The following is a 14,858-nucleotide window of genomic DNA, read 5'->3' as shown; positions in this document are numbered from 1 at the left end:
TTAATCGATCTATTAATAATGGATATTCGGAGATAAAGTGCCTATAATTTCTTTTATCATTTCACTTGTGTGGCTTTTTAAGATAAAGTGCGACAAACACATTAACAGCTTCTTTCTGTATTTGTTTCATGAAGACAAATGTTTTCAGTCTAATACTGAATAACAACTAAAATTCAAGCAATACTACCATTATGGGAAAGAACATAAGAGAAAATGCTAAAGAAGTGTTTGCATTCTAACAGAAAATAGATATTTTTCAGTGTTCTTTAGAGAAATGCATCAGTCCAAAAACTGGACTGCAGATTTATTTCGGAGCTTGATCTTCTATTTCACTGATAGACTTGATTATTTGTATATTACTTTTTTCTTTTTTTTTTTTTCAAAATGACACTTAACACTGTTACATTCTTAATAAAACATTTGATCATTGGATTGTTAAAAATTTAGGATTTTTGGCGCTGTCAGAATTCTGATAGTGTCAGACAATTCTTGCCCAGGTCTACCTAATTTATAGGTGATCACAACTGGACAAATTGATTTAAAATTTTAATAGCACTCAGTCAGAGGTGTTCTGAAGACCCCTTTATTTTGTGAACATTCAGGTACTTTGCCAGTACTATTACTGTCAAATATGAATGGCTATGAAGTTGTACCATCACTTCCCAAATCTCTGCATTTTAGGATGGGATGCGCAGAACTTCTCGCCGGAGTGAGATTACACTGTGAGAAGTACAACCAAAAGGAAAGAATGACCGTGGGCTACATTAACTTTAATTTAGTGCGCAGGGAGATTCCTTTCAATTTAAGCACAAGGAGATTCCCCAGGACCGGGGACCCCAGGACCGGGGACACCGCCGGGCCTCACCGCTGCTGGGGCTGGGGCAGGCAGCCGGGCCGCGTTGGGCCGGGGCCGCCGCGCCGCACCCATGGCAACCAGTGCCCGCCCCCGGCAGGCGGAGCGGAACGAGAACGCTTCCGTTCGGGAAAGGGAAATGGGTGCTGTCAGGGGGGGCCCCCGGCCCCCCGGGTTGAGTGTGAGGTGCGTTTCGTCCGCTCGCGGACCCCTCTGCGTTCCAGGTAATCTGTGAGCGGTTAGGAGCGGCTGGCTGCCCGTGGAAGCTGCTGGATTGAAATATAAATGGTTAGACCCTCTGGGAGGTGCACTGAGCGGTACCCGAGGAGAGCTGGTTCGCTGTGCCTAAATTACTGACAGGTAAAGAAACTCCCCCCCCCCACCCCCCCCCCCCGTCATGGCATGTTGCAGAGGAATTGGTTAATTGTTTTAGGTGGTCATCGGGCACCCAAATGCAGCATGGAACATCCTGGAGTCGATGCTCCTCTCCCTCCGCCAGTCTGTTTGGAAACAGAGGTGAGAAGCCCAGGTGGGCTCTTTCAGCTACATCAGAACCAGAAGCAAATCTGGAGGAAATACAGAATAGTGAGTTAGGTGCCAGAGGTGGAAGAATGCCGAATTTCTTGCTGGTTATGACTGCAAGCTAGAAAAAGGTGATGTCAAACACATATAAGCCATGGTGAGTGGCTGATTTGCCTTCATTGTAATAGCAAAGGTAGGTTTTGACTTCTTTTAAAATGTTTGAGACACCAGTGCAATGATCAGAAGCTGCTCTGAATTTTCTTATAATTCTCCCACGATAAGAAGTCTATCAGAGAATGGGCTAGCTGGAAAAAACTACTTGGTTATTAGTCTGTGTTTCAATACACTGTGATCTGCAGTGCTCTCAAATCAATAATTAGCATTTGCACTAAAAATCACTTTAATTTTGTTTGAACTCAAGTTGCACATAGAGAGAAAGCAACTGTTTAAGAACAAACCACATCAATACAGCACAATCCTATAAATACAGGAGCAAAATAATGACTTATCTAGCAGAAACCGTAAGGATTTTTAAATAGGATGAATTCTTCTAATTTTCCTAGGATTAACACCTATGTCTGCTCAATGTGATATATAATCTTTATGGACCAGAAGTTATTACAAACTTTGTTTACATAATAAATCATCATTTATGATATTTGGAGTTGTTAGCATGGATGAAATCTTTCCAATTGCTGTGAATCCACAAGGTGTAAAGGATTCATATGGCTTGTAGAAAAAGTGTGCCTTCAATTTTGAGAATTAAAGCCAATTTATTAATTGTGCCTGTTTCTTGCAATCTCTGGGTACCATTTCACTTTGTCCACAGAAAAAATATGGAAAGAGATAGAAACTAATGTGAAATTTAAAATGCTAGAATTTTTCTCTTTCTTGAGTTCAAGCTGAAAAAGATGTAAAGCAACAATCTTTTTATATCAGAGAAATGTAATTGGTAAGAAATGAGCAAATGTCATCACTTACTACTTTCACAAATGCTACTAAAGTTAATATAAAAAGGGTGATGTCATTATAATGTCATTATGAAGTCGTGCTGAGTAATAGTTTAAACTTATGGTTGTAACTCAGGTGTTCTCAGACATTTTCTCTCAGTTTAGCAAAAATGATAAGGGCAAGTGAGTGAAAAGCAAGAATTGTTACTTGGCTTACAAATACCATTTGTAAGACTTGCCTTACTTTTAGGACACCTTCCAGCAATAATAATATATAGAAGAGTTCATTTTGTTTGGGGAAGAAGTGTAATTTTCCACTGGAAACAGACAAAGTTTATTAACATAGGCTGTAGCATGATACATGGAAAAACTGCCCCAAATTACATCTGTGTTACACTGAAATACAGGAATCAGATTAAAGGTTAAGAAAACTGTTTTTCGTAATCCCGTACATTGCTTGGATACATGTGAGAGGAACACTGGGGTACTGACCTGATGATTCACATTTATTTATAAACAGAAAATTCAACGCTTTGCTTATGATGTATTTTATCCTGTCGTAGTTGTTTTCTTACTTTTGATTACAGCCCGGTCTTACTATTGTAACTACTACGTTTATGTTAAGTAGCTTGATGCTTCACACCTTAATTACTGCAGTCATAATAACCTTGTTTATTTAGAAACATCGTTGCTGTCTAGTCTATACAAGGTCAGCTACTGAATCTTCTGAGATAATAATCAAAAGTTATTTGCTTATTGTCTTCGTTCATCAAATTCCCTGAAATGGATTTTATGATATTTTAACCTAGTTAGGAGCTGTTGAAAATGGATTTGGAATGGTGCTGGTGCCAAATCTTAAATAATAGCACTTATGACATAATAAAATATTGGCTTTAATTTTACAAAGTGTGGTTGGTTGTCTCTCCAGGACAGTTACTCTTTCACTAGTGGGTTGGATTTTCTCTTTTCTATGGTTCCACAAGTGGGAGATTGGGCTTTTGCATCAGCACCACTCCTCACCATGGCTTCTTGCTGAGTTTAGATGAACTTGACCTCTAAGGTACTGATGTTTACAGTTGAACATAACGTCTTTTTAAAACTAGATGCCCTTTTATTACTGAACTAAACCGCAGTATTTAGTGTCCATTATGTCAGAATAGAACAAGAAAGCTTTTGTATCTGTGTGCAATATGCCTGTTTGTCTCTTTAGCTTGGAAATGTCCAGATTCAACGACACAAGGGAATTGGCAAAACACGATAAAGCTCCTGTCCCGTTCAGCTACCTCAGATTTTGCTTCAGATTCTAATTGTGATCATTTTACACATCCTGCCTTCTTTGACTGACAGTCATCAAGAGTCAATGTCAGGCCATGAATTTCTGACAGTCTCCAAGGTAACCAGGTTCATCATGTGCTAACAGTTCTTGACATTTATTTCTTATAAAAACAAAATTTGTCTTAGTCCTATATTTCAGAGAAACAGAGAGAGTAGGTTGCAACACAAGTATGACAGCTCAAACAATGCATGTATTTCCTATTTTTTTCCTGATTATTGGAGGCATTTTTGACCCAAGAGAAATACAGGAAGTCTATTTTATTCTCACTGTGTTGGAACAAGTGAACAGGTCTTCAGGTATATAGTTCCTTTTGAAGGCCATTAAAGCAGCAGCAAACTTCAAACAAGATATAAGAGACAGTTGCTCTTTGTTCAGAGTAATGACATAAATCCCTCTAACAATTTGTGGAAAAAAAAAAGTGTAGTAGCACTTTCAGAAGATGGGTATATTTGCAGGAGGAGAGAATGACAGATCACAAACCCCTTGGGAAACAGAAATAAATGGAACAAAGAAGCAGGACGAGATTTTACTGCACATACACAGATTAAAGTCTTTACCAAGCTATTTGCCATACTGTTATCATTATACCAAAATGGTCCTTGTATTCACAGGCCATCCTGTTTTCAACATACTGCTACTAGTATTTTGTTACCAGGATCCTTTCGTGAAATTATTTGCAATTATGTCATATCTGAAAGCCAAGGCTGTGAGTCAAGACTAAATTTATTCATTGCCAGGTTGTATCCATTTCATTTTGGCCAGCGCTGTCCTTTAACTTAATCAGATCTTCTTGCTCCCTAGTATTTCATCTGTGAGGTATTTATAGACAGCCCTTTTCAATCTTCTTTGGATAACGTAAGCCAAGAATGTTTGCTCTCCTCTTGTTAGGGTGTCACCACTGCTGTGATCATTTTAATTCCCCCTTGCTTATGTTCCAGTCAAAATTTAACATCCTTAAGCAACGTTGACTAGAAATAGATATTATCACTTCTCATCTGGAGTATCATGATGAAGCTATTCCACAATTGCATAGCATGTGTTGATTTTTCTTCTCTCCTGATGATTTCCCACAGCTGATATTCTGCTAATAGCAGAAATACTTACCTGTCACCAGGTGGATGATCTTCCATTTGCAGTGCTGAATTTCATCTATCCATGTAGGCAACTCCATTTCCAGTCTCCAAATGTTTCCAGTATATTTCAAAAATCATCACAGTAAAAATGTTGCTCAGCTCTACAGCCATTAGTGAAAGTCAATAGCACACCGTGTGCCAGAGTAATTAATGAAAATATTATACAAAGTCAGTCCCAAGACTGATCTTTAAAGAACTCCACCAGCAAGTTTCTTTCAGCATAATGATTCCTTTGAATTATCTTCAGTTTTCTCTCCTCTAATGAGTCTCACAGCTGCCTTGTAGTTCTAATTCCCATTTTCATTGGTTTAATAATATTTCACACTGTGCAGTATCAGAAACTTTATTTAGATCCAGCAAGATTAGATACACTAAATTTCCTCTAGTAATTTTATACAAAATTCACAGGGGCATGCACAAAGCCCTCTGTTCAGCAGAAAGGTCCAGGTCTGGTACAGTAAGTTAATTTTAGTTGGGATTCTCACACTGAATTACTAAATGAGTACGGTTTGATTTTTATAAAATTGTACTTGCATAGAAATCACAATTAGAAAAATGTTTATATTTTCATGTATGGATAATATGTGAGAATTAACTTGTACTTTTTTTATAACAATTTTAATGTTTCCAATGTACTTGAATAAGTACAGAAACTGACATTGCTGAAATTTAATTTTTAAATTTCTGTAGATGATCACTCGTAACTGTAGAAACACTACTCTGTGTTTCAGGATGACCAAACTGAGTTAAGATTCTATCTTGTTGGTAGTTACTGGTATAAATTGACTAATTGGAGTGTAGTTGTTCCCAGCTTCTTCCAGTGAAAAAGACATTGGAGTTGGGCTCACTGTTACAGTCTTTCAATTACGTCTCACTATATTGGAACTTTGAAAATGTTGAATCAGAAAAATAATGGTGTATTCTACATTTAGGCATGAAAAACTAGGTTAAGAAAGGTTTGCCTGTTTACAGGGTAGGATGTTAATAAGGATTAATTGATGTCATCCCTCCTCTCTAATGGCTCTACCTGCCTTATTTTTTCTCATTAGACAGTGGAGTTAAATAGCTGTGATCTGACCTTGCCGTAACAGTTAGCTCTACGCAACGCAGGTGGAAACAAAGCAGGTTTGTAATTGTGATGAGGTACGTTCTTTCCCTGAATTTCATCAGGGCTAGAACATTACTCGTTGAGCTGGTTATACCATGTGTAACCACAGTCCTTTCCCACAGGATGGACCAAGCAGTGGAATAACAAAGGTATTTTATGTAATTATATGCTATTCCATGACTCTGAAAACATGAACTATGCAGTGTGGTTTTCTGCTACAATCCTTGGCTGTGTGAAGTGATGATGCCTCCTTTGGCAGCTTCCTGGTGGAAAAAAAAGGTAAGGAAAGCTCTGCATTGCAAGGTTTTGGAGGATAGAGCAGATGAGACTGCCGTTTGAATCAGCCTCAGTTTCCAAAGCCTTTCTGTTGCAAGGCCACCCATGGAAATGTTGGCTACTTGCTGCCTCACTGAAGCATGTCTTAACTTCAGGAGTAGGCAGTACTGTAGCTTCTTTTCTACCACAGTTTTTTTTTTACATTTACAGTTTTTTTTTTAATCAAGATTAATCTGTTAATGATATTTCCTGTAATTGTACGTGGCGATTTCCTGCTTCTGTTATTTCTGTATTGCAAACTTCCTCAACTACCTTCACAATCTGTTTTTGTCAGAACTCTGTTCTGCTCTTGGTGTGAGCCAGAATATCCACTTGCCTCAACTCTAAATTTGCCATTGACCAACGTGAAAGGAAAAAAGTTAACTATTTGATTTCCTATATCAGATAACAAAATATAGACATAGCAAATACTTCTATATCATTTGAGGTTTATTAAAATATAACCCTTTCTAAATTTCATACACATTTTGAAGCTTGTTTACGTCACATTATTACTATTTTTTTCCTCAGAGAAAATAGCATTGTTGATCCCTTTATTTTTCTGATAGCATCTTAAGGCTGTATTCACAATGACCACCACAAATGCCATCTACACTTCTGAGTAGAAACGAGAGACTTGACCTGCGTCATAGCTCACATTTAGAGGCTCGCTTATCAAGTGGGATATGACTATGAGACCCTGAGATATGAGTGAATGTCTATATTTATCACCAACAGTCCTTTTTCCACAGTCTTGCCACATGATGTCACACTTCACAGTTGGTTACATCTCTAATGACTAGTGCACCCATACAATGAGTATGATTTTAACATGACAGTATAACAGAAGCTAAACAACAAATTGTGAGGCAACTCTCTAAGATACATCCCTTGTTTTATGCAGCATATTTATACTTCAAAAGTAAGTGTTGATACGCTTACTCTTCATTTTATGTTAGTGGTGTGTTAAGGGTTGAAGGAAGTAGATACTCTAGTTAATACAGAGTCATCGCAAGGCCATCACAAAGAAGCTGGCATCAAGAGAAGAAAAAAGAGACTGGGAATGGAAAGAGCACAATTGGTTCTTGTGGCAGTGCTGTTAGTTCATGACGTCTTCACAAGTTCATTTAATGCTGAATAACTTACCTGTAAGTCGGTAACTTTATGAAAGGAATGATATGATCACCTGCAGCAACAAAGGATAAAACTAATGATTTCGGGATGTTCTTTCTGGTTCCAGCTCATATGTATTTCTTCCCTGTCGTGGATGATCCTCGGTATCCATAGTATGTATATATTTTTCTATTATTTTTCTTTTTTTCTATTTTTTAACTTTGTCCTTGATATACTACTTTAAATTACTAATAAAAAATAAACATCTCATTGTCCAAGTATGTACAAAGAGCTATCAATTCATGAAATATTTCAGCCAGAAATATCTTTGGCTGAAGGACAGTTATGTTTGCAAGGAAAAAAAAAAGGCTATGGAAACGCTTATTCAGTGTCATTCAATACATCATTTAAGCTAACTTCTCTCCCCTTCTTCACTAATAAATGATCCTGCTGATGTAATTAGTTTGTCTCTTCTGTGTCAATCATTAAAGTAGTTCCACTCTCAGGAACTTCAGTTTTACGTCACTGAATGCCACCGTTTTTCCACAGCTGTTTTTATATTGTGGTCTGCCTTCTAAACAATCTGAACAATTCCTGGAATGTACAGCGTAACCAGGGATAATGATTATGTCAGGAGAAACTTTAACCTCAAGAGATATTTACGCTTTATTACTACAGAGATTGCTTTTAAGATCTATTCTGTGTTAGCAAAGGACTGTACATTCGCCTATACTGAATGAACCAGAAACCTGGGAACAGTACTTTACGAAAGACAGTCAAAGGCATCTCCATGTTGTGTTCTGCGTGCTTTACAAAGCCTCCTAGTGCCTGTGTGACCACAGTATGCGGGCAAAAGTGACAGAAGCTGAAAACGTCAAAATATTCTGGAAGCAGTCAATCTGCGCATCATGTTTTATCCAGGCCACTCTGAAAAGCAGAGTTTAATTTTTCCCTGACAGCTGCTGTACATCTAGCTCAGAGAAACAGCAAAAATGCATCTGCTGGTAGTAGAAGGTACAAAAGGCATAACCATGTGCCCCATCCTTTTATAGATACCCTTGCACTGAAGAAGTTCAAATTCTTCCTTGAAATTTAATTCTCACAGGGATTGTATTCATAGCACCTGATCATTCCTCTCTGTTGCCACCCTTTTCTTCAGCCCGCAACCCTTAAGCAAACCATGGATTAAGAGGTAATTGTTAAAAACAGAAGTCAGATATTTAGAAAATGACCTTTCAGATATGTACTGACTTCTTGGTAACTCCTTCTATGAAAGCTGAGAACTAGCCATGAAAGGCTTGTGCTGCTGAGGCTCAATGGGATTTTTGTCATTGATTTCACGAGAGATTGGATTCCACCCAAGCCAAATGGATATGACTAACTCTAGGTGCTCAGTCACGGAAAATGTTGGCCACATTGCACTGTCAGTGTTTAATAACAGGTAAAAAACATCAAGGTGAACTTCTCTTTCTATTTACTTAACATGGGAGGTAATTAATATGTTGAAAGCAATGTACTATTAACACTAATAGAGTGGTATAAATGTTTGTTTTGTCACTAGTTACCTAGTAACAGATTTTGATTGTATTTTAACATTAGGAAGCTGACTACATGCATTTTAACTGAAAACAGGAATGGCATTATTTACACCTGTTTATAGATGAAAAGGGAATAAAAGAATGATCCATCTGATAACATTACCAAAAACTGTTGGCATATTTAGCATCTATTTCAGAGTGCTCCTTGGATTTTTGTTCAGCTATAAGTAACCTTTTTGTCCAGAATACACTGTAGCAGAGCATCAGAATTTTTGGCAGGAAGTAACCAAATGAGGTTTAACAAGAGCAAGTGTAGAGTCCTGCATCTGGGAAGGAACAACCGCATATGTCAGTACAGGCTGGGGGATGATCTGCTGGAGAGGAGCTCTGAGGAGAAGGACCTGGGGTCCTGGTGGACAACAGGTTGACCATGAGCCAGCAGTGTGCCCTCGTGGCCAAGAAGGCCAGTGGGATCCTAGTGTGCATAAAAAGGAGCGTGGCCAGCAGGTCAAGGGAGGTGATCCTTCCCCTCTACTCTGCCCTGGTCAGGCCTCACCTGGAGTACTGTGTCCAGATCTGGGCTCCCCGGTACAAAAAAGGCAGGGATCTCCTGGAAAGGGTCCAGCGGAGGGCCACAAAGATGATACGGGGCCTGGAGCACCTTCCCTGTGAGGAAAGGCTGAGAGACCTGGGTCTGTTCAGCCTTGAGAAGACTGAGAGGGGATCTTATCAATGTTTACAAATATCTTAAGTGTGGGAGACAGAGTGATTTGGCCAACCTCTTTTCAGTGGTTTGTGGGGACAAGACAAGGGGCAATGGTAAAAAAATGGAGCCCAGGAAGCTCCGCACCAATATGCGAAAGAACTTCTTCACGGTGAGGGTGATGGAGCACTGGAACAGGCTGCCCAGGGAGGTTGTGGAGTCTCCTCTGAAAATATTCAAGGCCCATCTGAATGCCTACCTGGGCAACCTGCTCTAGGGAACCTGCTTTGGCAGGGGGGTTGGACCCGATGATCTCTTGAGGTCCCTTCCAACCCCTACAATTCTGTGATTCTGTGATCAGAATACTAACATGATGGAAATTTGGGCATACATAATGAATCTGGTTCTTTCCTCAAAGGAAGCACCACAAATGTTTTACCTCATCGTAACTAACAATCAAAATAAAACAGCTGCCCATCGGTTACTGTACCACTGTTCCAAATAACTTACGGTTTTGGAGAGGCAGAACAGAATTGGGAGTTTCTGTAACATCCTAGGAGAAAGAAAACTGTGGTACTGAGTATTCAAACTGCAGCACTCATTTTTAACAGAAGCGTTGTTATTCTACTGCATCTGTTTAGTGCTCTCTAACAGAAAGAGCTGCCTCCCCCCCCTCCCCAGTTACCAGACTATTTAAGACCTTAAACCCACCACCCTGAAGTCAGCTCTGGCATTCACTTGCGGGCAGAACGATTCACTAAGCAAAAATGTAGACATACCATTTTAAAACTAAGAAAGGTAGGCAGAAGAGCTGGTGAGCATTGAGTAATGTGCATCTTTATTACAGCAACAACACAAAAACCCCACAGTGAACAGCTATTGGCACGTTTTAAACCCTCTGGGAAGGGACAACTTCCAGTGATTTTACATTAGATCACCTATGAATATATTAGAAATCATTTTAGCTTGGGAATATACCTTGTAAAATTTTGATTAAGAAGCAAAACTAAACAGGAATCTTTCTTTTGCTCCAGGCCTTCATTTTAAGGAGGAAAGCACTTTGACTTACTACCACTTGGCTAGTTTGTTTCCTCTCTGAGCAATTTGTCATCCAGAAATACAGATTCACTGACTGATCTCACATGCTATATTTAAGGCAGAGTGTTGAACATTCAGAAATACGGGAGTCATTCTGTAATTTTAGAGCAGCTGTAATACCTTATCACCCTGTAAGAGGCTGCCAGAAGCACTCCTGGCTAACGCCCATCACCATTTGTCCAGAGGTGTCAGCTTGCTGGCTGGGGCAGGGAAATCAGGGATTTGATTCATATCTGATGCACTTCTTGTACTTCAGAGGCAATGATTTTGGATACGTGTTGACTCTAAATTTTTATGAAAAGGCTCCAGGTAGTGCATGGGAGTGGATGCTGTGTTATAGTCGAAACAAAAAGGGAAAGCGGATGTGAAAACTGTGCCCTTAAGCACCCCCAGTTTTTAGCATTGAGGATTTCAGAGTTTTTCATTCTACGTGCAAATTAGGCGAGGAGATCAGAAAATGTTTTCTGCATAAATGATTAAATGCTGTGTGGTATTGCTGGTATCACTGGGCATGCGTTCAAAAGACAACTAAGGCTCCAAAGAAGCAGTTATTTTTGACACTGTGGTCTGTCACGAGTGATTCTCTTAGTTAAGACTTTTTCATTTAATGTAAAACAGGAACAAGGAAAATTCCCCGCGATCTTTCTAAGCGCTGTGCTTTCAGCCCCGCCCCTTCTGTGGTGTTCGCCCACCGCCACCGAGTTTGTTATGGACGCCTTAAGGCGGCCCAGGGGGCGGGGCCATTTGGCGGGGGCGTGGCCACACAAAGCCCCGCCCCCCACATTCCAACGTGCCCAGGCCCTGAGGTAAACACAGCCGCGGCCCCGCCCCCCCGCGCCCGGCCTCCAGCAGCTTCCAGAAGGGCCCGGGCCCGACGCGCGCGTGCCCGCGGAGGGAGGGGGGGGGCGGTGCCGTGCGGCGGGAGCGCGCGGCGCTTGTGGCGCAGGCGGAATTGGGGGCGGCGGGGCGGGGAGGGGCCGGGCCGGGCCGTGAGGGAGGGGGGGAGGGCCGGGCTGGAGGACAGGGGGTGATGCCCGCGTTTATTTTTACCCCCGCCGCTCCCCGCTCCCCGCCCCGGCTCCGGCGGCGCCGCCTATAAAGCGGCGGGGCGGCGAGGATGCAGCTGTACAGCTCGGTCATCACCCACTACCCGCCGGGCGCCGCTCCCCCGGCCACCGCCGCGGCCGTCTTCAAGGTCTCGCTGCCGCCGGGACCTCCCTCCGCTGAGGCGGCCAAGAGCGGCGCCGCGGGGCCCGGCCCGGCCGCGGGGAGCCCCGCTAAGGACGGCTCCGTGCCCGGCGGGGGCACCACCGCCACCACCGCCACCACGAGCAGCAGCGCCATGCCCGCCTTCTCCTCCTGCCTGCAGGTGATGCCGGCGGCCAGCCCCGCCGGCCCCCACTACAGCTCCTGCGCCCACATCGCCGTGGCCGCCCGCCGCCGCCGCCCGCTGGAGCGGATCGTGCCGGTGCGCGTCGTGCAGCGAGACGAGGCCCGCGGGGAGACGCTGCCGGCCCCGCCGCCGCCTCACGGCCGAGCCTGGCTGGAGGGCGTCCTGGAGGGCGTGCGGCAAGCCGGGGGGGACGCCGAGCCCCCGGCCCCCGCCGCCGCCATCCCGCGGCCCGCCGAGGAGCCCAGCAACCGCAGCCTGCGCCTCAGCGAGCACCGCCAGGCGCTGCAGGCCGCCGCCGGCAGGCCCCGCGGTGAGGGGCGGCCTGCTGGCCGCGAGGGAGAGGAGGAGGAGGAGGAGGAGGAGGAGGAGGAAGGCGGCCGTGGTGGCGGTGTGCCCCTCCGGGGGTTGTGCGGGCGAGCGGAGCGCAGCGAGAAGCTGGCGCTGTACCTGGCCGAGGTGGAGAAGCAGGACGGGTACCTGCGGCAGAAGGGCCGGTTCCGCTTCCACATCATCCCCGACGGGAACTGTCTGTACCGAGCCGTCTGCAAGGCGCTGTACGGCGACCAGCGGCTGCACGGCGAGCTCCGCGAGCAGACGGTGCACTACATTGCCGACCACCTGGACCACTTCAGCCCCATCATCGAGGGCGACGTGGGAGAGTTCCTCATCGCCGCTGCGCAGGACGGCGCCTGGGCCGGCTACCCGGAGCTGCTGGCCATGGGGCAGATGCTCAACGTGAACATCCACCTGACGACGGGCGGCCGGCCCGAGAGCCCCACCGTGTCCACCATGGTCCACTACCTGGGGCCCGAGGACCCGACGCGGCCCAGCATCTGGCTGAGCTGGCTCAGCAATGGGCACTACGATGCCGTGCTGGACCGCCTGTGCCCCAACCCGGAGTACGAGGCGTGGTGCAGACAGACTCAGGTGCAGCGCAGGCGGGACGAGGAGCTGGCCAAGTCCATGGCAGTGTCCCTGTCCAAGATGTACATCGAGCAGAATGCCTGCTCATGAGACCGCCCGGCCCGTGGGCTGACAGACTGACGGAAGGTGCGCTAGCTGTGATGGTGATGCCTTAATCCTTAATGAAGCAGCAGCACCCCAGACTGAGAAGAGCCGCAGATTGTGGGGGATAAATCCAAGCGTATTTGTAATATTCCGTTGTAAAAAGAAAACCTTAGCCTCGGATTATTTGCCAGAAGGTTCTCCGTGTATGTTTGTGTCTCCCCTCCCCACTGTTTCTCTATTTTCTATAAGAATGTATTTTTTGCACAATATTTTTAAACTGTTACCTCCATCTCCCACATCTCGTGTTAGTATCTGGCTTTGAGCTGTACAGCCAAAAACATTTGTAAACAGTTTTTGTAGATAAGGCTTATGATGTAACAGCTATTTTTTGCTGTGTTTTTTTACCCATAAACCTTATATTTCTACCAAATGAAGTTGGTGTCAAACGACCCTCCCTAACTGATGAAAGCATTGTGGGTGTTTCTTGCAAAACAATAGTTTCTCTAGAAGCGCAGCAAAGTCTGAAAAGATTACTTCTTAAAACAGTTGCTTTCTCTGCCTCCAGCACAGAACAGGTCCTTTGAGCCGGTTGGAATGCAGCTGACATGAACAGTACAGGGAGCAATTGACTCTTCTGTATTTAATTACTGTTTTGAGTAAACTGGCCTCTTGTTGCCTGGTTGGCTTACCCTCTGCTCCATTTATGTTATTTATCTGTAATAACAGAACATTAACTTGCAATAGAATGTTGTGACTAGATAATAGCCTCCCGCTTCGGCAATAATTGCCTTGGCTGCACCTCAGTGTTTGTGTCTGGTTTCTGGGGTTATGGTGTCTTTTGTACAGGCCCTGCTTCTTTTTTGGCACTTGTATTGCACCAACAAATCATTATCTGATCACAACATTTTATTCATTTAACTTTATTTTCTAATCAAGAAATCAGGAGCGGTGTTCTGCATTAAAAAGTATTTAAACTGAGATTTGTATGGTTTGCTGGGTCAAACATTTAAATGTTTCCAATCTGAATTCTGTTTCTTCTACTTTCTGATTAACTTGTTAGATATATTTATTAAGTAATGCAGTTTGTACTTTTTTATTTTGTAATATATTGTGATTTTGGAATTTATACCGTATTTGTATAATAGGAGTATTCTCAGCTAAAATGGAATGAATAAAGAATATAATTTTACTTGTGCACCCTTTGCGTTCCTTGTGTGGTGAAAATCTGCAAGTTGACTCCCGATAACTTTTATGTAGTTTCTCTGTCCTAGTTTCCCCACTTAATAGGCAGGAGGCAGGGATGTGATGCTTGACAAATGTGAACAACTGATAATTCTGGTGTCTGTGAATGTGTGAAAGAAATGCAAACATTCAATGATGAATGAATTATTTTGTGACTGTAAGAGATCTTAGCATTTATCTTTGCCAACGAGAAACATTTTTGTACGTTATGTCTTAGAAGAGGGGTTCCCAAATGTGGTACTTGCAGTGGTGATAACATGGGTTGTGATGAGCCAGCTCCCTGCTGGGCCCATGCAGACTTGCACTTGGACCTCTGTGGTTGAGGAACCTCTGTCCTGCAGCCATTCCCAGACATTTTAGATTAGCCCTGTCACTATAGATACCTCTGTAACGCTTTTCTTGTTACTAGGATGGAAGTAATATAAGGAAATACAGCTTTTCCCTCCCTTACAAAAATGAAATGCCTTGCAAGCTGTTAAACAGGACAGTGTGTATTTACAGCTATCTTTCCTCATCTCTAAAAATACTAGGTCATCCTTAAACAAC

At 43.3% G+C, this 14,858-nt stretch overlaps 1 protein-coding gene and 1 long non-coding RNA gene across 6 annotated transcripts; both read left to right on the top strand.

The window, feature by feature from the left end:
* Positions 1 to 953: 953 nt before the first annotated feature.
* Positions 954 to 9,030, top strand: LOC121065826. Of its 5 annotated transcripts, none has more exons than XR_005817342.1 (4): positions 954 to 1,213; positions 1,287 to 1,369; positions 3,536 to 3,718; positions 4,735 to 7,781. It is a non-coding gene; the product is annotated as an uncharacterized LOC121065826 (long non-coding RNA). The 5 variants fall into 5 exon arrangements; XR_005817343.1 differs by adding an exon at positions 7,880 to 9,030 and having other exon boundaries at positions 960 to 1,369; positions 4,735 to 7,503; XR_005817344.1 differs by having other exon boundaries at positions 955 to 1,369; positions 5,844 to 7,781.
* A 2,631-nt stretch (positions 9,031 to 11,661) lies between these two features.
* On the top strand, positions 11,662 to 14,265 carry OTUD1 (OTU deubiquitinase 1). The gene has a single exon (XM_040548908.1). It carries the CDS (start codon positions 11,787 to 11,789, stop codon positions 13,074 to 13,076), a length of 1,290 nt encoding a protein of 429 aa, XP_040404842.1. The 5' UTR covers positions 11,662 to 11,786; the 3' UTR covers positions 13,077 to 14,265.
* The last annotated feature ends 593 nt before the right edge of the window (positions 14,266 to 14,858 follow it).

Source organism: Cygnus olor, chromosome 2, assembly GCF_009769625.2.
Source record: "Cygnus olor isolate bCygOlo1 chromosome 2, bCygOlo1.pri.v2, whole genome shotgun sequence".
NCBI lineage: Eukaryota > Metazoa > Chordata > Aves > Anseriformes > Anatidae > Cygnus > Cygnus olor.
The sequence above is the reverse complement of the archived record's forward strand: the minus strand, read 5'-3'. Positions and strand labels throughout refer to the sequence as shown.

Bases quoted from the DNA above. Each gene is read 5' to 3' on its own strand.
- OTUD1 (XM_040548908.1), top strand. From the start codon at position 11,787: ATGCAGCTGTACAGCTCGGTCATCACCCACTACCCGCCGGGCGCCGCT.